Raw genomic sequence first — 23852 nt, 5'->3', positions numbered from 1 at the left:
CCATAAACAAATTTATTTATCGGATAAAATAAAAATAAATCTATTTTCCAATAAAACACCAGTTCTTTATGACTTTCCTCCATTGTAAGAACAGAGTACCCGTTTTCTCATAAACAAATTTATTTATCGGATAAATTAAAAATAAACCGGTTTTCCAATAAAACACCAGCTCTTTATGGCTTTCCTCCATAAATTATCCATTTACCCATTTTTCCATAAGCTAATTTATTAGTTGGATAAAATTAGAATAAAATTAGGTTGAATGGCAAATTACCCTCTAGGATATAATGGAAAACAAGAAACTAACCTATAGCAAGTTTAAACTCCGTTTCCACTAGCTATAGATATGCAAGAAATTGTTTTTGCAAACTCAAGACACCTAATTTATAAAGTTTCAAGCAACATTTAGAACCGTTATAAAAAGTAACTTATTCATTCTAAATTTTTGTTTGGGATAATTTCATAAACCTCCCCGGAGGTTTCTAACAATTTTACTTGACACTCACAAATATTGAAAAATCTCACTTGCCTCTTTTTTTTTTTTTTTTTTTGGGTATGAAACTCACTTGCCTCCCTTACTTTAAACTATTTGTTTATTTACAACTCATTTTAAAATATAATATTAAAGAATTCATTTCGAGTATATTAAAAAATGTAATTCCAAATTTACCCTTTCGTTGTCTTACTTTTTATTACCAAAACTTGAGTATATTAAAAACAAATAAAAATAAAAAAGTATAAGGATTTATTCTGATTCGATAAAATATAGTGCATTTTTTAAATACCAATAGTTAGTATTTGAATGTTTATTTGAAGTTTTTGCAAGTTACAAAGATAATATTTTAGGTAGCCTATAAAGTGTTTTTGAGTTAATTTATGAATCTTTTACATATTTTCAATTTTATTTTATTTTTTTGGTCCAAACTGATGTATTGAAAATGAAAAAGATACAAGAAGAAAAAACGAGAGTTTTTGGAGAAAATGAAAGAAATTGAACGGATCATGTTTGATCAATGTTTTTGAAAATGGTAGAGTATTAAAATATACCAAATCACATACAATGTTTCTATATGGCTGACCTTCTCCACGCGCTTTAGGACTACAACATAACCGGTCCGTTAGCACCTTTATTTTCAAATATACGTGTCATACTCTGCTCCTCTACCTATGGTAGGAACGGTCAATGCCCTTCCCACCATAAAGGTTTCCCCAGGGGAAACCCCAGGTATTCAGTCTAACGTCACATCAATTCAATCCGGAAAACATTTGTAGCAGCTGAGAAGTCTAAACTTGTGGGGCCAAGTTAGATAATGAAATCATAAAGTGCATAAAATTGATTTGAAGAAAGAGCAAAATTATTAGCCAATGGCTCAGTGGCCAAGTCCCTCCTTGGACCCCTCACCTGCAGCGAAAAAAATTTAAGAGTTGTGCCATAACACTCTTTTTGTCTAGTTGGATCTGTATATCCATTAGCCCCCACCACCGCTCGATAACCACCTCTGTAGGGATGGAAGTCGTGTGAATGGTGGGTTAATATTGGGGACAATTTCAAAAACCTCTTACTTTAGATTTATTATTTTGCAATATTTAGATCCAATCAACAATTAAAAAATAATATTAGGAGAGAGAAGATATTAATATGATTTCACCATCGTCTCTCGTCTACTAAATTGTTTAATTAATCTGATACCAACCCAAATATTAAAGAAAACACTAGATTTGCTGTTTATCATCAGGATTTAAAATCATATATGGTATCAAAATAGTATATCATTTTATATATCACTTAATGTAAGATTCAAATTACTCTTTTTAATTACGAATCCACTGTCAAGCATGATCAATAACAAATAATCAAAAAAATTTGCAACTAAAATATTATAAGGAATGAACTTTAACACAATAAAATCTCAATAACTAATCTTAATATGCTGACAAGAATATTTATGATGTTAAAATTTGTTCTCTATAATATTTTAATTTGCAATTTTTTTATTATTTTTTGTTGATCACATTTGACAATGGATATGTAATTAAAAAAGTAATTTAGTCCTTGTATCGAGTGAAAAATATAAAATGATATACTATTTTTTGATGGTATATATAATTTGATTCCTAATGATAAACAGCAAATTTGAGTAATTTTTTTTAATGTGTGAGTTGATATTAAATTAATTAAATAATGTAATAGATGAACGACATTGATTGAACTATGTTATCTTCTCTCTCCTAATATCACTTTTTAATTATTAGTTTGACCTAAATGTTATAAGATAATTAACCTCAAGGGAAGTTAATATAATTTTTGAAATTTGGAGGAAAGCTAGTGACATAGTCAGAAACCACAAAATTATCCCTTAAAAATTTGACAGAACCTACAATGTACGGAAGATTATTCTTGAGACCATTTGGTGAAACATAATATGTAAAATTTGCTTTAAATAATTGACAGGAGCTGCCATGTGAAACATTATGTTACACGTTGTGGAATAGATAGGCCCTTTCTATGCCTCTGTTCGAATTAGCTGTTTTTGGAGTGATTTTGAAAAATTTTACTGTAGCAGAATTTTTAGAGTATTTTTTTAGAATATATTTTGAGATATTTAAGAGTAGCAGAGTTTTTAAAATATATTTTAAGAAATGCTTCTATTTATTATGTGCGTTCTACAAAACCCTTTACCTTGAGTACATTAAGGTGCATTACGAACATTGTCAGAAACTTCACGCCTTTACCTTGAGTGCACAAATCCTCCAAGCATGATTTACTACGGTTTTCATGGGCTCCCAAAATTGGTCGCACTGGGAATTGGTGTTTCCCCGTTATAAAAAATTAATTGAGATGATTTTAGAAACCTCTTAAGAGGTTTTGACTATTTCACTGACTTTTGTTCAAATTTTAAAAATTACACTCACATTTCTTGAGTTTTGACTTATTGTCTAAACCTAACATTTACAGATTTTGCATTGCTGGCCAAGGGACGGCCATATGTCGTTTGGGCCACAACCGTCTATGTCCATCCTATTCACACAAAAAGCACAACCAACCCAACAAACAAAAAAAGACTGGTTTTGAGGGGTATGGTGCCAATTTGCTATCCAAGAAGAGAAGAATGAGGAGGCATGGTGGAGAACCAAATAATTAATCACGGGTCTATCTAGGAAGGTGTTCACATTTTGAAAAAATAATGTTAATTAAGAAAAATATATAAATATAAAATAGAATAATAATTGTTAGTTTGAATTCATATGATAAGTTGGGTATGATCTAAGTGTACTAATGAGTATCAATTGGATATTCATTAGAAAAATTCATTAACTATTGGTTAGAAAAGCATATTGTGTCTTAACTCTAGAAATGAACGAGTTTAATTCTGCTCAACCTACTGGTCCCTCCTCTTAATTTGATTTTAAAAAAATCAGACATATATAGCTTCCTAAGGCCAGAAATGCCTTGTGGTAGAGAATTTCCAGTATTTTATTTATTTATTTTTTTTGGACAAAGTATCATTTTAGCATTAATTCTGGAATTTGGGGCAAGCTCTGGCGTTGGTAACGACTCGAGCAATGAGCTCCCCTATTCCATGTGGAATTTGATCAAACAACTTGAGGAATGAGCTCTCTTTTTCCCACAATAAATACGCAAGCATTTAGCTCAAAAAAATTCAGGTGGCATTTGGTTCGTATGTTGGAATCGGATTCGGATTTAGAATCATTCATCTTGGATTTGAAATGGAGTCAATCATTCCAATACATCTATTTAATTCGGTACGAGGAATGTATATTATTACTATAGTTGATGTTTGATTCGCTGGCTCTTTGTAAATGGGATATAAGAAATTTTTACTAATTAAATAAAATATTATATATATAATTAAATATAATTATACAAATGTTATAAGATAAATATATAATTATAATTATATAATACATATAAATATTAATTATAATAATATTTTATATAATTATAATGTTTATTATATATTATTATATTCATAATAATAAATATATATATAAATATATAATTTATTAATATTATATACACATATATATTTTAATTATATGCACATATAATATATATTTATAAATATACATATATAATATAAATATATTATTATACAATATTAATAAATTTATAACATATTGTATCAATATAATTATGTTTAATTAAATAATTATAATATATATTTATATAAAACATTATATAATTAACTAATTTTATAATAAAATATATAATTATGATTATAAAATATATGTAAATATTAATTATATTAATATATAATTATAAAGTATATTATATATTAATTATAAATTTTTGTATATATTATTATATTTATAATAATAAATATAATTATAATTATATAATATATTATTATATACACATATATAGTATAATTATATGCACATATAAATACATTTATAAATATATATAAATAATATAAGTATATTATTATATAATATTAACAAATTTATAATATTATTATATAAATATAATTATATTTAATTAAATAATTATAATATATATTTTTGTAATATATAATATATGTGTATATAATAATTATAAATATATTATATAATTATACTAATATTATAACAAAATATATAATTATAATATATATTATATACATAATTATATATGTATGTACATAATTATATATTAATTTTTTAATGGGTGGCGAGACAGGCTCCATTTTTAAATGGGAATCAGACTTGGGGTTTATCCAAAACCCTCCAAGTTATTAGCGAATTGAGAAATTCTAAATTTTTAGATATGATTCCAAAATTTCGATTTCCATAGGAGTAATCCAAATAACAATTAATTATGGGGTTTATTCCAATTCTCCATTCGATAACCCTCTTACAAATGCCACCTCAACTTCTGCTACATATCTATTACACCTTTTTGTTACCGCCTTCATGAAAGATTTGTCCAGTGGACGAAGAAATGAAGAACTTCCAGCGTTTTATACTTTAATTTTGGACAGATAATTGAGAAGAAATCACAGCATCGATGGTTAAAATCTGTCAATTTGCTTTAAAAAATTGACAGAACCTGCCATGCGCTGAAGATTATATTTGAGGACCACTTGGTGAAACATTATGTTACAAGTTGAGGAATAGATCGGCCCTTTCAATATATTTGCATAGCCTCTTCTTTGGTTTTTTCTTTGCCATCACCCCAATTCCTAACTTGTGACTGCTCTGTAATAACGTGTCTTTTCCTTTGCCATCAACCCAATTCCCAACTCGTGGCTGCTCTGTAATAACTTACAATTTGTCCACTCAAATCCCCCGGCAAGAAGAATGGTTTCCATTGCTCTTTTGGAGAAGAAGCCCCGCCTGCATAACAGCTCCAGCTCAGGGCCACATTAAACCCATGCAAAGCTAGCCAAGCTCCTCCACCAAAGGGTTTTCATATCACCTTTGTCAACACAGAATTCAACCGCAGGCGCTTACTAAAATCTACAGGTCCTGATGCCCTCAATGGATTGCCTGATTTCCAATTTAAAGCCATTCCTGACGGACTTCCTCCTTCTGATGTCGATGCTACCCAAGATATTCCAACCTTTTGTGAATCTATTAATAGAAATTGCTTAGGTTCATTTAGGGAGCTACTCGCCACACTCAATTATACCTCTTCCCCAGAGTGCCCCCGGTTTCTTGCATAGTTTCCGATGGAGCAATGACATTCACTCTAGCAGCTGCTGAATAGTTTCTTGAATAGTTTCTTGCATCCCTGAAGTTCTTCTTTGGACCGCCAGCGCATCTTCCTACTTGGCGTATTTCCAGTTTGCCAAGTTTATCGAAAAGGGTATCATACCACTCAAAGGTACGACTAATTTTTGATAAAAAAATGTTAGTTCAAAATTTTTCGAGGTCATTTATTTTCTTCTTCCATGTATTTCTGGAATTAAAAAAAAAAAGGAAAGAAATAGCTTGAACAGTTACTGCTTCTTTCTAAAGTACTCTGGACTCATTTGACAACAATATTCTTGCGTGGTTCACTGCATTCTACTCATTGGTGGAAGCAAAACATTGACTTTTGTGGGCAAAAAATTTCATTTCATGTAAATAATAGAGTGCGAGATGATTTTTTTTTTTTTTTTACATTTTAACTTTGAGTGGGTCCAACCCCTTTCTCCTTGCAAGTTCTATGATCCGGATATTTTGGTTGTAAAACATTTGTGGCTTGCAGATGCTAGTTACTTGACAAATGGATATCTAGACATTGTTCTAGATTGGATTCCAAGATGAGAAGGTACAAGTTTGAAGGATCTTCTAAGTTTCTTAAGAGCCACAAATCCAGATGAATTTATGCTAAAATACATCATGCAAGAAACTGGGAGAGCTCGAGAGGCTTGTGCCATCATTATAAATACCTTTCAACAACTGGAACAGCATGTATTACATGCACTTTCATCTTATCTTCCTCCGATTTATCCCATTAGGCCGCTAAACATCCTCGATAATCAAGTTAAGATAAGAATTTGAAAGAAATTGGATCAAATCTTTGGAAAGAAGAACCTGAATGTCTGATTCGAAAGATCCAAACTCGATGGTTTATGTCAACTTTGGAAGCATTGCTATTATGACACCTGAGCAAATAGTCGAATTTGCATGGGGACTTGCTAATAGTAAACAAGACTTTTTATGGATTTCAAGGCCTGATCTTGTTTCAGGCGATTTAGCTATTCTTCCGAGTTAGTTTCTTGAAGAAACCAAGGAAAGATGCATGTTTTTTTGTTAGGAAATTGGTTTAATTTGTTCTAGATAGGTTTCTTAATTTGTATGGAAGTAATTAATTTTCTAACTAGTTTTAATTACTTAAAGCAGTAAGCAGTAGGCAAGGAAATTCCTAGTTTGTTTAGAATTTAGAAGTTATTTCCTATTCTGTACAAGTTTAAGAATTAGCATTGGTTTCCTGTTATTATTTGGTTTTTGGCTAAATAATATTCGCTATTAATAGGTGAGTTAGCATACTGTAAAGTGATACATAATGAACATATAATGACGACATGTAACCTTATACATAGGATGAGAAAAGATTCTTGGAAGACGAGAAATAGTATATAAGGGTTGGATTTGGATTTAAATTGTATTCTTATATAGGGTTTTTCTCTCATAATAAAGAATGGATATTCTCTCTGTGAATATAGGTTTAATGATGAATCGAACCACGTTAGATATTGCATGCCGTTTATCTTTCATACTTATGACTTATTTATCACTAAATTGTTGTATATTTGATATCTCAATTGTTGTTTGTTCCGCGTTTGGATCCCAACAAGTGGTATCAGAGTTTGATTGTGAGATTGGGTTGCTCACAAACACTTGAATCTTAACAAATTGGTATCAAAGCGGGGTTTATGGTTGGATCCTGGTTGATTATTGAGATCAAATATATTAGTGTCGGTTGCCAATTGAAGAATTTAATGAATGATATCCTTGTTTCAAGGGTTTGACAAAAAGCATTGGGGGTGAAAAATGAAAAGTCGAAAAACATGAAAACACTTGATGGTGAATTTAGTCAGGTGATTCAAGAGTCAAGAAAAATGTGAAGTCCAATATTAATTTTTGACATGAGCCGGTGGAGATGTTCTCGCAATTCTAACGGTTGATATGTCATCCCAAATGATTTTTTCTTATTTGGATTATGTTCTTTAAGTGGCGTGACATGTGTTCTAAAGAAACGAAGGGATCTAATTTTCAAACACAAGAAGACTCTGATGGCTACGAGTTTTATGTAATAGGTGGAGTATTGAAAACCACACTTGGCAAGACAGTTCTAAGAATAGGAAGAAGTATGGTGATTTTACCGTTTGATTGTCTCAACGGTTAGAAATATAACTCACAGAATGGGATTTCGAATTGCAAGTGGTGGGGAGAAAAATTCTATGAAGAGAGATGGTAAATTGAGACACCTTCTCACGAGTCAACAGGATGTTGGGTTTAGAGTAACTACACTTATTCATTTGTCCATTGAATCAATTGAATGTCAGGACTATATTGATTCGGATGTGTGTTTGATAATTGAAGGCAAATGGTTCTTAAAAGAAATATCGTACGAAGTGGAGATTTGTAGGAAATTGATTTAATTTTTTTTGGTAAGTTTCTTAATTTATGTTAAAGTAACTAGTTTTCTAATTGATTTTAGTTACTTAAAGTAGTAGTCAAGAAATTTTCTATTTTGTTTAGGATTTAGAAGTTATTTTCTATTTTGTACAAATTTAGGAATTAGTATTGATTTTCTGTTATTATTTGATTTTTGGCTAAATAATATTTTTTATAAATAGATGGGTTAACATATTACATATTGATGCACAATGGGCACACAAGGATGACATGTAGCCTTAAACATAGGATGAGAGCACTTGGGATCCTCGGTGACATGAATCCAATGCCACCTATAGTATTGTGCCACTTGGCCTATTATTATTTGCACTTTAATTTTTTAATAATTCAACTTGGTTTGGTTTAACACAAATTTTCTCTATCCTCTAAAACTTTGAACCAAATTAACCAACCGGTCTAATTCCATTACCAATATTTTTGTACAGCAACCACTCAAGATCGGTTCCTTTAGGAAAAAGAAAAAAATAACCCTAAACAATTGCCTCCAAAGTCCAAGCCTTTTTATCGTTGATTGCTTAGAACAATCAACCGTAGCCTAATAAGCTAAAACTGCAGCGGCCGACTATTGAAGCAAATTGACTACAAAGATTCAGGAAGTACTCAAATTAAAGTCCAACCATCCCTAGCTTTCTCCAGCAAAGAACAAACCAAAACGTTTCACATTATTCAGGTAATTATCCAACCTTGCATCCGGTTTAAGTCTTGAGTTTTTCAGCTTTGATTTATTAAATCAATATCACTATTTGCTCCATGATCTTGATTTCGAATTTCAATTTTTTTAATATTAAGAAAGTTAGGAAATAGACAACAACTCGTAAGTATTTTAACAACTCATAAGCAATATCACCCTACCTTATGTTATGCAATTTTATATCTTCATTTTCAATTTCCATTAAAGTGAAATTTACATTGAATTGTGAGTTTGGAAAGATTAAATATTAATTGAGTGGTCAAATTGACTACTTACACACTAATTGTAATATACCTGGAAAATAAGTTACTTTGTGGGATTAAAAAATTATTCATTATTTCAAGAATTGTTATAAATTTTACTAATGTACCAAATTAAAAAAAAGATACAAGAAGTAACAAATAGCTTTTCTGACTAGTTGCAAGTAGTAGTAGTGAACAAGTAGAATTGGAAATTCAACTATTTTAATAAATTATTGAGGGAAAAAATTTGCTTACATTTTTTCCTTATTGAACTGCAATTAACTTGCATGAAATTCTTAAAACATGCATGTACTGATCTTGAAAACATGATGATTAAATCAAAAGTAATCTATTATTTTGTTTGTATAGTTGTACGTCAAATGTGTGTTCTATTGCGACCTGGAACATTGCCTTCTTGCATTTCACGTTTCGTTATATGTCAAATTTGGAGCTTTTGACCTTAGTTGTCATTTATAGGTGGTTTAGTTGTCATTTTTAGGTGATTTTTGTTGACACGGGATTCGAGGGTTGTTGAAAGGAAAAAGCCCGGAAAAGCAAAAACAAGAAAGAGCTTCCAGTGGGTCAAGCGTTAGAGCAAGTCTTGCTTGTGTCACGACTCTTAAAAGGTTGCAGGATATGGATGCTAAGGCTTCTATGGAAACTGAGGTATCATCCTGTCGCAGATTGGATTTTGACAAGATAGATCAAATTACCAATGATGAGGTTTCCACTCCACCAGTTTTAAATGTGATAAAGGATATAAATAAAATTCATACATTGATTCCTTTTGAACTAATTCCGAAGATGGGCATGGAATTTGAGAGTGAAGAAGATGCTTATAATTTTTACTTAGCATATGCAAAGGAAGTTGGTTTTGGAATCAAAAGAAGTAGCTTCCACAAAGATAGTAATGGTAAGCTCATGGATAGGGTATTTTGTTGTAGTGCTGAAGGAAAACGAGGAAAGGATAAAAGAGATCTCAATGTAAGAGCCCCTCGTCCTGAAACACGATTTAATTAGAGGTGGCATTGAATTGGCATTGAATTCATGTCACCGAGGATCTGAAGTGGGATGAGAGAGGGTTATTGGGAGATAAGAGATAGTACATAAGGGTTGAGATTGGGTTCAAATTATATTCTTGTATAGAGTTTTCCTCTCATAATAAAGAATAGGTGTTCTCTCTGTGGACGTAGGTTCAACGATGGAGTCGATTATGTTAAATATTTTATGTCGTTATCTTTCATATTTGTGGTTCATTTGTCATTAAATTATTGTGTCTTGATATTTCAATAGTTATTTGTTCCGCACTTGAATCCCAACATGTTTGCAAGTTGGTGCTCTCAAGAGAAAGTTCTTAAGCACCCTTTTGTCGGAGGATTCTTAACTCATAGTGGATGGAATTCCACGATTGAAAACATTAGCTATGGGCTGCCTATGATCTGTTGGCCGTTTTTCGCTGACCAACAAACTTATTGCTGATTTTGCTGCACAAAATGGGGCATTGGATTGGAGATAGACAATAATGTTAAGAGGGATGATGTTGAAAGGCTTGTTACAGAGTTAATGGTAGGAGAAAAAGGCAAGAAGATGAAGAGAAAGGCCTTGAAGTGGAAAAGATTGGTGGAAGCAGCTACGCAAAAGGTTTACTTCAATCTTGAGAATGTGATCAATCAAGTGCTTCTCAATCCAAGACACTAGACACGTTAAAGTGAATGTATCCAAATTATTCTCATGCTTAGCTTATTGAATTTGAGACTTGGATACAGATATTGTTGGCCTTGTATTGCGCGCATCGCTGTAACGTTTCTTCGGTCCTTTTTGCATTTATTTCTTTGTTGGTAGTTTGGTTGAAAATGTAATTGAATCGAACTCCAATTCTTTACAAGGTAAATTTTTGTGAAACGACGGCCTATGTCAGTTTACTTGGAGTTAAAAATGTGCAAATTCATTTTAAATCTTCTATTGCTTTAAGGAGAGGAATTAGCAGAACGAAGGCTAATTGGTTTGATATCGTACTGCATGGGATTTTAATCGGCTTTTTCCTCTGTATAGGTTTTTTTGGTCTGTGTATTATTTAGCCGTTTTCTTTCCTCTTTTGAGTGTTGAGTTCTGATTGCAGCTTTGAGTTGCTCGAACAGGCTTGTGCATTGTATTGAGATATTCCTCCTTTTTTCACTGCTTTGAGATATTTCTTTTTGGGAAAATGACCGGTTTCATCCCTTACATTTCACAAAAATATTCTTTTCGTCCCTCACTTTTAAAACGAAGCAATTTGGTTCCTGACATTTAAAAATTAAACCTATTACATCCTTGAACCCAATTATCAATCTGAATCAAACCATCTATCAATTTAATTACAAATTTTGAGGGGTATAATTTGTAGATCACTTGACTAACTCAACTTGATATTCACGTGAAGTTTAATGAACCCAAAAATAAAAAATAAAAAATTATAACATCTAAAAGAAGAATTAATATTTCTTACAATGTCATTGTATACACTGATGGGTTTATGTACCTGCCACATCATTTCAATTTAAATTTAAACGCCACATTTTGTATTTGTGATATACATCTAGACTCGCAAGCGTATATACTAACGGTACATGAAAAGATTTACCAAAAAAAAAAAACTCTATTATTTCAAAACAAAGAATGACCTTTTATGATCTTATACTTTTTATTTTTTTTGGTTCAATAAATGTCATATGAATATGATGGAGTTGACGGAATGATCTATCAATTCTATCTCCGAAATTTATCACTGGGTTATTGGATGGTTTGATTTAGATTGATAATTAGATTCAGGGATGTAATAGGTTTAATTTTTAAATGTCAGGGACCAAATTGCTTCGTTTTAAAAGTGAGGGACGAAAAGAATATTTTTGTGAAATGTAAGGGATGAAACAGGTCATTTTCCCTTTCTTTTTTTCTTTTTAAATAATGGTCCTCTAGTAGGGGACTCTAATGGCCAATTAAGTTAGCTAAGTTGGTTAGATATTTCTCTTTGTAAACTTTTTTTATGCTTATGCTGTAATAGAATAAGGCTCAACCTTAAAAAATTGAAACAAAAAATAAAAAAAAAGGGCAAACATAAGACTCTCATGGAGTTATTGAATTGAAAATTTGTCTAATTTAATTTAATTAAATAATTCAGTCCACATGTTTTGAACATATAGAGAAGCAGGAGGTAGTACGAACATTTAGAAAGAGTTTAATTTGATGAAAATCTTCTTGGTGGTTTCTTGTGCTTTGAATTGCACAATAATTCGATTGAGAACACGTTTGATAAAACTGAAATTTGCAAACTAAAATTTGAAATTTGAATATATTATATTACTAAATTATTAAATATTAATATGATATATTTGATTGTATATCACATTAAATGGGAAGTGAATAACTTCTCACTTTTGGAGCAAGTTTGCTTAAGAGATTCAGTGTCATTTATTCAGATGTGCTATTTTTTATTATCAAATGCATCTTACATGCTGAATCTGGAACCCTGTATTTTCATAAATTGCATATTCCTTCGTCAAGTCGTAAACTATTGTTAACATAAGTAGCCTCTTTGAAGTTGGAATTAATCACTTTCTTAGTTATCCCGCCAAAAAAAAAAAAAAAATTTCACTTGCAACAACTATACAAAACTACAAGAATTGGAGTACTTTTCTCGTAATTAATCAATTGATGAGAAATTTACGTAGACCACTTGTTGCATATTGGTGGACTTGGCATGCTTTCTTTCTGATCTCTTCTTTTGTTAGGATTTCTAACGTGACTGTTGGATTTAACTATTTGCCTAAGCCGGCGAAACCAAAAGTTGAAATAGTTTAATCCTCACCGGTCTTTTTTTTTTTTTTTTTGTCAAAATAATCCTCACCTGTCAAGATACTAGAATTGCACAACGGATCTTCTGTCCCACACTCTGTGCCACTCTCTGTCCCACTTTTTATTATATTGCTATTTCTCCAACATAAATATCATGTTTTAGTTCCTTTTTGTTTCCTAAAGATCCAATAACTATTGATTAAGTAAAAAATAAATACAACACCTTCAAAAAGCAATATATAATAGAAAATTTAAAAATACAGCAGAAAATTCATAAAAAAATCTCATTTTTTATGCATTTTGATATTTTGAATTTGTTAAATTTTGTATATTACTCAATTAATAGTTATTGAATTTTTAGGAAACAAAAAAGAACTAAAACATGATTTTTATGTAGGAGAAACAGTTATATAATAAAAAGTGGGACAGAAAGTGGCACAAGATGTGGGACAGAAGATCCGTTGCGATAAAATTGTGTCTTCGCCGTTGCCCAGAATAAAGAGTATTTCTTCATCTATCAATTAACTCGCCGACGTGGGCAAACTAATGGTAGCTGAATATGCCTCCTCAACGGTGGAGGGCGGGGCAGAAGATCCGTTGCGGTAAAATTGTGTCTTCGCTGTTGCCCAGAATAAAGAGTATTTCTTCGTCTATCAATTAACTCGCCGACGTGGGCAAACTAATGGTAGCTGAATATGCCTCCTCAACGGTGGAGGGCCGCACCGCGGTCCTACCAAATTATCAGCTATGGCCTCTGAGTAATCGTGAAGGGTTCACGTCATTCCCCTCACAAGTTGTACATACAAAAAATAAAGGAGTGCATGTATCTAAACCTCAAATTGCCACGGACTAATCCAAGAGGAGAAAAATGAATAGACATGATGGAAAATCAAATGGATTTAAAAAAAATAAAAACTATAGTGGACTAAATCAATTGGTAGGGGATTAGAAAAGGTCATCCTGGCTAAACTCTAAGGAATGGGTTTGACTCTCCCATAATCCAGCCCTCCGCTTAATTTAATTCAAGAAAATCAGAAGCGTGGCGTTTTCAAATGCCAAAATTGTCTAATGATAGAGAACTCCCGGCTTTTTTTCTACTATTTTATTATTGAACCCCTTTTTGGGACGATAAAGAAATCTAACTTTGATTTCTTGAATTGGAGGTAACCCTCTAGTGTTGGTGATGACTCCAGCAGCGGCCACTTTTTTCCCATAATAAAAACGCAAGCACGTAGATCACAAGTGTCATTTTTTTCTTTATTATATATATTGTATTCACCATTTTGTTTTGTTCCAGCTTACTCAGAAGTTTCTTGAGTACGTAGATGAAAAAAATGAAGAACTCCAAGCAATTATTTTAATCCTTGGACGAAGAAAGAAGTGTTCCTAGCATAGACTAATTACTATTAACAGAGGTTAACTTTTCACTGTATGAGATTGACAGCCTCATTATTTTGAAAGCCACTGTGGAAGAATATTCTCCGGTAGACCGCAGACCCAGCCCGAAAAATATTACTGCAGCAGTACTTTGCCACTGATCGACTCTCTCTATATAAATGAAGCGACCTTTTCACCAACTTTGCAATCGTTCCAATCCCAAAGCCTCATAAATCCCATTAACAGTATCCATTTAATCTGTTCAAATTCCCCCGCAAGAAGAACTGAATGGGTTCCATTGCGCTATTAGAGAAGAAGCCTCATGCAGTCTGCGTACCAGCGGCAGCTCAAGGCCACATAAACCCCATGCTGAAGCTAGCCAAGCTCCTCCATCACAATGGTTTCCATATCACCTTTGTCAACACAGAATTCAACCACAGGCGCTGGCTTAAATCCAGAGGTCCTGATGCCCTCAACGGATTGCCTGATTTCCAATTTAAAGCCATTCCTGATGGACTTCCGCCTTCAGATGTCGATGCTACCCAAGATATTCCAACCCTTTTTGAATCTGTCGATAGAACTTGCTTAGGTCCCTTCAGGGAGCTACTTGCTGAACTCAACGATACATCTTCCTCGAAAGTACCCCCAGTTTCTTGCATAGTTTCTGATGCAATAACGTCCTTCACTCTTGCAGCTGCCGAAGAACTAAGCATCCCTGAAGTTCATTTTTGGACCGCCAGTGCATGTTCCTACTTGGGGTTCTTCCAGTATGCCAAGCTTATGGAAAAGGGTATCATACCACTCAAAGGTACTAATTCTTAATAAAATAATTTTTTGTCAGTGTCACCATTTTTTTGCGGACCATTTTTGTCAGTGTCACCATAAAATAATATTGCTTCTTCAAGCACTGTCAGTACTATTCTCACCATTTTTTTTTGTGGTTTACTTCATATAGTCATTGGCGGACGCATAACATTGACTTTGTAGTCAAAATTTAATTTAATGAATAAGAAAGTGTAAGATTTTTTTTTCTTTTAACTAAGTTGGAAAATATTTGTTTTTCAAGAATATGACTTTGTAAAAAGCATCAAATTTTGCACTGCCCCCATGCCCTTTGAATGATTCTGATGATACTTGGTGTCGTACATCTTATGCCTTGCAGATGCCAGTTATTTGACAAATGGATATCTAGATACTGTTCTAGACTGGATTCCAGAATTAGAGGGTATACGCTTGAAGGATCTTCCAAGCTTCTTACGAACCACGAATCCCGATGATTTTATGGTGAAATTCGTCCTGCAAGAAACTCAGAGAGCTAGAAAGGCTTCTGCCATCATTATAAATACCTATCAACAACTCGAACATGGTGTATTAGATGCACTTTCATCTTTTCTTCCACCAATTTACACCATTGGACCACTACATTTCCTTGATAATCATGTGCATGATAAGTCTTTAACAGATATTCAATCAAATCTCTGGAAGGAAGAGCCAGAATGTCTTGAATGGCTCGATTCCAAAGATCCAAACTCTGTGGTTTATGTCAACTTTGGAAGCATTGCTGTTATGACACCTGAGCAACTAGTCGAATTTGCTTGGGGACTTGCTAATAGCAAACAAAACTTTTTGTGGATTTTAAGGCCAGATCTTGTCTCAGGCAGTTCTGCTATTCTGCCAAGTGAGTTTCTTGAAGAAACCAAAGAAAGAAGCATGTTTGCAGGCTGGTGCCCTCAAGAGAAAGTTCTCAGCCATCCTGCTGTTGGAGGATTCTTAACTCATAGTGGGTGGAATTCCACAATCGAAAGTATTAGTTATGGGGTGCCTATGATCTGCTGGCCATTTTTTGCTGACCAACAAACTAATTGCTGGTTTTGCTGCACTAAATGGGGTATTGGAATGGAGATAGACAATAATGTCAAGAGGGATGAAGTTGAAGGCCTTGTTAGCGAGTTAATGGCTGGAGAGAAAGGTAAGGAAATGAAGAAAAAGGCCATGGACTGGAAAAAATTGGCAGAAACGGCCGTGACAGATTCTAACTTGAATCTTGAGAATTTGATTCATCAAGTGCTTCTCAATCCAAGTATTTGATACATCAAGAACCGTGAATTTATAGAGTTGTTGTTGGGCTCATTGAATTTGAGATTTGTTTAGAGATTTTCTTTTTAATTACTGATCCGTTGTTTGCTGCAATATTTCAATCATATGTGTAACTGATTGATTAATGTACTTTGGCATTCATAAACGTAGATTGGACAAATTTACATACATGACTTGAGCTCCAGTTACTAACAAAAAGGTCGATTTATGACTTCTTAGAGAAAATGGCCCCATCGCATTGACCCGAGTTCGAAGGTGCAAACGCAATTTGAAATGTGTTTAAGAATTTACTTTGACCGCTAAATGTATTTAAAGATAAAACAAATCCTAAACGAAACTACGGAATAGCATGAAAGAACGATTATGATTTAAGTTGATAAAATGTTGTACTACAATTTAATTTGGTCTAAAGATGGCTGGTTGTGCAATTTTACGTAAGAATTTCTCCTTCATCGGATGTTGGAACATATGAAATTTGAATTTGTCTAACAAGTGACCCTATGCACTTGCTAGAAAAGTCCATCGAAACAAAGAATTCTTTTGAGAAGTGCTTCTAATTAATATTAATATTAACATGGGTAAATTTTTTTATACATTATTAGTAGATAATTTTTTTATACTAACAGGTTAGATCACATTACATAATATAAATTCAAATCATACACGTAACATACATTTATGATTGTTTGTATAAAAAATCATTATATTATCAATGTATAGAAAGTAAATTCTGTTAATATATGCAATTCGTCCTATTTTGGTGCACTAATTAACACTTTTGGGCTCCTATTAACAGATGATATTATTTGAAAGCATTAGGGAGGGAGTGCCCGCACATTGCACGGGTATTTGGTACCTGTGATTAAAAAGGTTTTTTAAATAGTTGTTTATTGGTGGTTGTGTTGTTATTTCGTGGAGTTTCGAATGTATTTAAATTCGTAGGAGAATAAATGAATGAAGATAAGAGTGAGATATCATACTAAACGATAATACTTCATAGCATATGTTTCAATAATAGATTGTCTGCAAAGGCCATTTAAGTCTCCCTCTCTTTAAATTATTATTCAACTTGCATTTCACAGATTATGGGTAATTTCATTAGCTATATGTCTGCTCTTGAGGCTAAAATGTTAATCAACCCGTTGATCAAGAAGGACTATAGCATCTGTAAAAAAGCTATTTAAGTTTTCCTCTCTTCAGATTATTATTCAATTTACATTTCATGAATTAGAAGTAATTTCATTAGTTATGTGTTTGTTTTTGGGGTTAAAATTCAAAGACACACTCATCTTGTATAGTGTGAGGTTTTGTTTCGCATCTTTTTGATTCATCTTTTTAGCTTTTTGCAGCAATTTTAGTTTTGTTTATTTGTATAAGAAATCATTCATTATTCTATAATATAAGAAAGCACTCATTGAAGTTGTTTGCTTGAAGGAATTTTTACAAATTCATCACTGCCTAAGGAAATCAAACCATTTCTATTACCTCTGCTTAATTAGAAGGTATATGTAAAATACTACCAATATGAATGGCTTAGTAGGTGTTTATTTTATTAATTCATCAGTGACTAAATAATTCAAACTCAAATCAGCAGTATACCATGTAACTTACCAATTCACAATGTTTCAATATCAAATTACTATCAAAATGAATTTCATATATGAATCACTTACTACATGCAGCAGAAAACACACCATAATTGAAGTAATTAATTAAAGTACTTTTTTGGCTTACCTTGTTCTAGATACCCCTTAGAAAACTTTTTCTTGCAGTTGCTCCAAACTTATTACATCATAACCGCACCATTCAAATTACATAGACCAATCAAATTTGTGAAAAAATCATAATATTACAGTTAAATTACGCAATTAGATTTTCAAATTTTGCGATGAAAGCAGTCACCGACGCTACACACCACCAAACTCACCCACATAAACAATAAAATTAAGGAACAAAACTCACCTCAAGCTAAACCACCGAAAAACCGATACTGAGGCATTAATTCATTAACACACCCACGTTTTCTTCAGTTTAATTGAGATGTAAATGGCAAAAACAATTGAATATGTTTCAGGCAATTGAATATCCTCATGCGATAAGGTTACAGTAATGTGTCCTCATTTCAATTGCAAAATAAATACTACACTTCAAGTAAATGTGTCTGTAACACCATTTAAGTAATTACACCAATATATAAACTCGATACAAAAACGATTATAAAACAATCTCACATTCCAAAGATATCCAAATGTCTCCAAAAATATACGTTTTAAATGTACAAACATGAGGAGATTTCTGTACATATACCAAAACACATGCTACCATCACTTGTATCCAAAGCTAAAAATAAACTATACATCATTCCACATTTCGAAAATACCCCTATCTATGCGGTTGAAATTCAAAACCTCTTTTTGATTACAACTCATTTTTATATAGTATAAGGAAGTGTGCGCAACGTGGAACATAAGCCGATATGCAGATGATCTTCTATTTATTGCGTCCTAAAAAACTAGACTTGTCAATCTGATTCCAAAAAACTAGGTCTATCAATCAGGCCATTTGAGTCGGATTTTAATAAGTCCAAATTCAACCCATATAGTTAATATTACTTTTGGATCTTGAGTTATGAGTTTTGGGTTGATAAACGTAAAACTCATACTTGACTCACAAAATATTCTGATGTAAGCCTAATTTGGGTTTAATCCAATATAATTATTAGAACTATTAAGTTTTAAAATTAATTTAATATTCATATGACCACAACATTAAAACTTTTAAAAAAAACACAAACTTGAAATTAATATTAATGACAGGTAGCAATAACATAACAGTGAGCTTGCACCGCTAACTCATGGGCAAGGAGGACTTGGTCCCTGCCAACTTTATCTAGTACAACTTTAGAATAGAAAGACGACATAGTTATAACATCATTAATGACATTCCTAATATTAGAGGTGATTTAGACTACATACAAAGGCAAGATTTAGTAATTATATATTTATTTGGATATAATTATATACACCTATTATATAGATAATTATACATATAGGTATAGATTAACGAGTCAAGCATGTATCTGGTTTGAGGCTAATAAAGTTCAAGTTCGACTTGCATTTAGTTCGGGCTTCATATTTAAGTTAAATTCCAGCTAACTCAATGAAAGATTAGATTCATCGATTTTTTTTAGGTTGAGTGGGCCCAACTAACTCCAATCCGACCCTATTGACAGTCCTATCAAAGGAACCCTTCACCTTAAAAAAAAAAAAAAAAAATTACCTTGAGTACATTAAGGCAAGTTACGAACGTTGTCAGAAACTTCACGCCTGTACCTTGAGTGCATAAATCCTCTAAGCTCAGATGTTTGGGCCTTTAGGCTGGGATCCAAAAGGCATGGTTTACTACCATTTCCATGCCTCCCTATCATCGTATTATGGCCCAGCACAACTTGGAAGCCTTGTTTCTCGGCTTGTATTTAATGTAGCGTCATAATTAAACCAAACTTTTCCAATGGTTAGAGATTATTATAGATCTAAGATTATTGTGCTTCGGCTCATTGAAGTTCGGACATGGTTAGAGATTTTCTTTTTCAAGTACTCATACGTGCATGGTTTGTTTTTGAAACTAATAAATGTTTCTTCACTTCTTTGTTTCATGTTTCTTTCTTACTTAAAGGTTGTTTGCTCTAATATTTCAATCATGTGTTATAACTGGTCTTGATTAATGTACTTTTGCACTTATGCCCTAAACGTAGTTTGTTCGTAAGAATTTACTTTGATCATTAAGTGAAATTGAAATAAGAGTTTGTCCATTCTAAAATGCATCATCCAAACCGAAACTACTAACCATCGTGAGACTAAAGGACATTGTAGGATGTTACCCAGGATTATATGTGTGCGTCCTACAAAGACCTTTGCCTTGAGTACATTAGGGCGCGTTACGAGCATTGTCCGAAACTTCACGCCTTTCCCTTGAGTCCATTAAGGCGCGATATTCATCTAAGCTCAAAGGTTTGTGCCTTTAGGCCGGGACGTAGGAAGCATGATACATTAGGTTGCATTTGGATTGATAGGATTTTTATAATATATATATATACTGTAATAATTTGATGTATACATGGTAAAAAGGTGATTAGAAAATGTAAACATGAAAAATATTTTTAAAAAAAATTCTTTGAAAAACTTCAATCTGAACAAGGCCAAATCCAAGCCACTCCACCCTATTTTGGGCCGACTCAACTTAGAGCCCATGCATGTTGAGTTCTAAGTTGTAACTTAACTCACTCAATTAAACAAACTAAAAGAAATATGAAATCAGTTGCATTTGGATTATTATTTTTTGAAATTTTTATAGAAAAATATACTCTAATGATTTGATATATGCGAGACAAAAAAGTAATTAAAAAATATGAACCAAAGGTCAGCTCAACTTAGAGCCCTTGCATCTTGAGTACTAACTTGTAATTAAGATCACTTAATTAAACAAACCAAAAGAAATATGAAATCTAAATGAAGGCATAAAAAATTGGTCACATAGGGATTGTACATCTACTTTTCTCTCTTATGGAAGATTAAACTTGAGCTTCGTAAGGAAAATGTTAGGGAAAAGAAAAAAAAAAAGGAAGCAGCAGCTTTTGAAAATTGAAAATGAAAATTACTTAATATTAATATTTACATGAACAAAAAATGTAAAATGTACAATGTGTATTTTTTTTCACACAATGGTGGAGCACTCTGAAGTGTTAGGGTCAACAAGGGCAGGCAAAAGATACTTTCTTCCATTTGTACCCACTGCATTGTAGCTTGCACCAGTGGTTTTATCCACCAACAGCTCCCCAGCATAGCCAGGATAAGCTCCCTTCCCATAAACTCCGGGACAGGCCGAAGCCGCTTCAAGCGGCGCGCCAGCTGGGCCTTGAAAGTAGCCGTTCCCGAAAGGATTCGTTACAGCTCCAGCCATAAGACTGGCTATATTTACAACCATGCCATCCACACCCACGTCACCATTGGGTGCACCCAATGGCTCCGTTTGTGGACCGTAAATCGGTTTGTAAAATGGCCACGCACATTGACCCGGGCATTGAGTCACCGAGTTACCGGCCCAGATATAAACCGACCACGAATTCAATCTTCTCACCGATCCATGTTTCCCACAATTACTCATGCAAAAGCCTTCCACAGCAACGTCTTGACTCGTAAGAACCAGTGTCAACTCACCGGGTTTCGGGTTCACTCGGCGAGCCAACCTGGCGATGTGGGAATTCTTTAGGCTTTTGCCCAGTGAACATCTTTCATCAGTAATTTGAGTTGACAATACTACATTGGTGGGCTTTTTACCTGCTTTTTTCATGTAGGTTCCAATTTTTTGCCACCAATTTGAAACTGATGGCTCGTTAGCAGAAGAAATTGCATTTTTCACACTGGGATTTAAAGAATAAAGAAAGTCAACAACAATGGATTTTTGGGCTGGAGTGAATGTTCCATACCAGACTATTGAGACATTAATATTGCCCTGTAGCAATGCGCCCTTATGATATTTAAGGGCCATAGGAGGTGGTTTGTACAGCGAAAATAGCTTTCTTGCCCCGTAACTTGTATTGGCAAAGCTCAGAAGCACAAGAACAAGAAGTATAGAAGTAGTTTTAGAAATTTTCAGGGAATCCATGCAGAGAAAATTTGTGAAAATTGACAAATTAAACAAATAACCAAAGAATAGAGTATGGAAAGATGGGAATTTGGATAGGATTGCGGGAGTTGAGTGTGTTGAGAGGGAGTATATATAGGTGGCTAGGTGCATGAATTGAAGATTAGATCCGGAAGGTTGGGGTGCCGCTTTCCTGAGCAGCTTCAGTGGTAGAATTTTACAAATAAATAAATATATGAATAGTACGTGTACATAGATCACGAGAATGAAGGAAAGAAAAGATAAAAGATTGGACATTGGGACAAGGGTTTTTCTGGCAGATGGGTTTAGGAGAATAGGATACTTCGCAGATGCTGCCATCAATCAATGTCTCAAAACTCCAAAAATATTGCACGCATGCATGAAGGAAGGGTGGGCACTGTGTATGCTGTTTCGTGCATGTGTCGAGAGCTTTTTCCAAGGCAGTTTAGTAGCTACAATTAATTGTTGGTAAGGAACTGTTGATACATTTTAATGCATAGCTAATTAGTAGTGGAAGTCGCTGGTGCATCAATATTTTTGGTCGTAATAATCAAGATTATCCTAAACAAGCTGCTTCAAATATGATAGACACCTTGTTGCTTAATGAGGCGAACTAATTTTGATGTTGCATGAGTCAAAGCCGTATGTAGGAGAAGTTTTATAATTTACTAAGTGAAATAATGAAGGAATAAGAGGGTATGGGGGGGCATTTTCTGGGGATGGTGACTTGCTGACCTGTGTTTATGGAACTTGGCAATGGTACAGACTAAATGCCTGCAGTGGGACTAACTTGGTCATTATTTCAACTTCTGCTACGCCAGTTTGTGCACTGAACTTGGGCACTAGAGCAATCATCATTTGGGCACCCAAATTCTTGGGTTTCCCTTTCACCTGCATCACTGCATGTCCAATGGAGGATAAAAGGGACTTGATGAAGCTTTCCATGCTTGTATGGGGTCATCACCCATGCCCTTTCTACATCAAGGTTCAAGAGCCTAAGCGGTTCTTCTTTTCTTTTCTTTTTTTTGTGGGGTTGTAGAAAGGGCCTATTTGGTTGATTTTGTGTCCAAAGTACTGGATGCATGGTAGGAATGTGGCAGGACTGAACATGTTACGAGTTGACCAAATACATTTCGGGTTAAGAGTTCTTTGTTTATTGGGGGAGAAATTAATGGGTTATTTCATTAAATAATTGGAGTATGGAATACAATTTGATCCTTCAAGAAGTTTGTGATCTGATTCAGCCATAACTTTCTTCACATGGAGTTTCTAAAAACCAAGAGGGGTAGTTGAGAACTCTTAAAAAACTGACTAGCTTCCAACTAAACCTGATTTTACATTTTGGAATCCTGAATTTAATTTGGCATAAGAAGTTATAAAATTTTAGTTTTTGGGCTCCAAAATGCTCCACCAACTCTCAAGGGCCATGTAAATTTGCAATAGCAAAAATGTTCAATTTTGCCCCTGTTTACTGAGATCCAAAATGTTTTCACAAACCTGAAGGGGGCTCCTTTACTTGCAATCTACAATTGGCATCAAGAATGGTCAGCATAGAGATGCTCCCAATTATTGATGACAACACCACCTAGCTACTTACACATCATAATCGCAGAAAAAACAAGCCATACTAGCTAGGGAACTTAACAAAGTCAAAGTTCCAGAGCAAGATTCATAGTACCAGTATCTTTTGCTTCTGGTTGGTAAGAAGAAGAATTTAATTCTTACTAAAATACAGAGTAATGCAAGCAAGCAGGCAACCCGCTGGTCAGAAATTACAAGGCCTAGTACGTGCAACAACAATGATCTGCAGTCTGCAGTCT

At 33.4% G+C, this 23852-nt stretch overlaps 2 protein-coding genes and 1 pseudogene across 2 annotated transcripts; 2 read left to right on the top strand and 1 right to left on the bottom strand.

Annotated features, from left to right (window-relative positions):
- The first annotated feature begins 5194 nt into the window (after positions 1-5194).
- LOC113715043 (7-deoxyloganetin glucosyltransferase-like) lies at positions 5195-10965 on the top strand (annotated as a pseudogene).
- A 3586-nt stretch (positions 10966-14551) lies between these two features.
- LOC113715138 (7-deoxyloganetin glucosyltransferase-like) lies at positions 14552-16513 on the top strand. Its single transcript, XM_027239345.2, has 2 exons — positions 14552-15079; positions 15434-16513. The coding sequence occupies exons 1-2, from the start codon at positions 14560-14562 to the stop codon at positions 16357-16359; spliced, it is 1446 nt and encodes a 481-aa protein (XP_027095146.2). The 5' UTR covers positions 14552-14559; the 3' UTR covers positions 16360-16513.
- Positions 16514-20999: 4486 nt separating this feature from the next.
- Positions 21000-22129, bottom strand: LOC113714375 (protein EXORDIUM-like 2). Its single transcript, XM_027238184.2, has one exon. It carries the CDS (start codon positions 22030-22032, stop codon positions 21082-21084), a length of 951 nt encoding a protein of 316 aa, XP_027093985.2. The 5' UTR covers positions 22033-22129; the 3' UTR covers positions 21000-21081.
- Between the last annotated feature and the right edge of the window lie 1723 nt (positions 22130-23852).

This window comes from Coffea arabica, chromosome 10c (assembly GCF_036785885.1).
Source record: "Coffea arabica cultivar ET-39 chromosome 10c, Coffea Arabica ET-39 HiFi, whole genome shotgun sequence".
Taxonomy (NCBI): Eukaryota; Viridiplantae; Streptophyta; class Magnoliopsida; order Gentianales; family Rubiaceae; genus Coffea; species Coffea arabica.
This window is presented reverse-complemented; position numbering and strand designations above follow the sequence as displayed.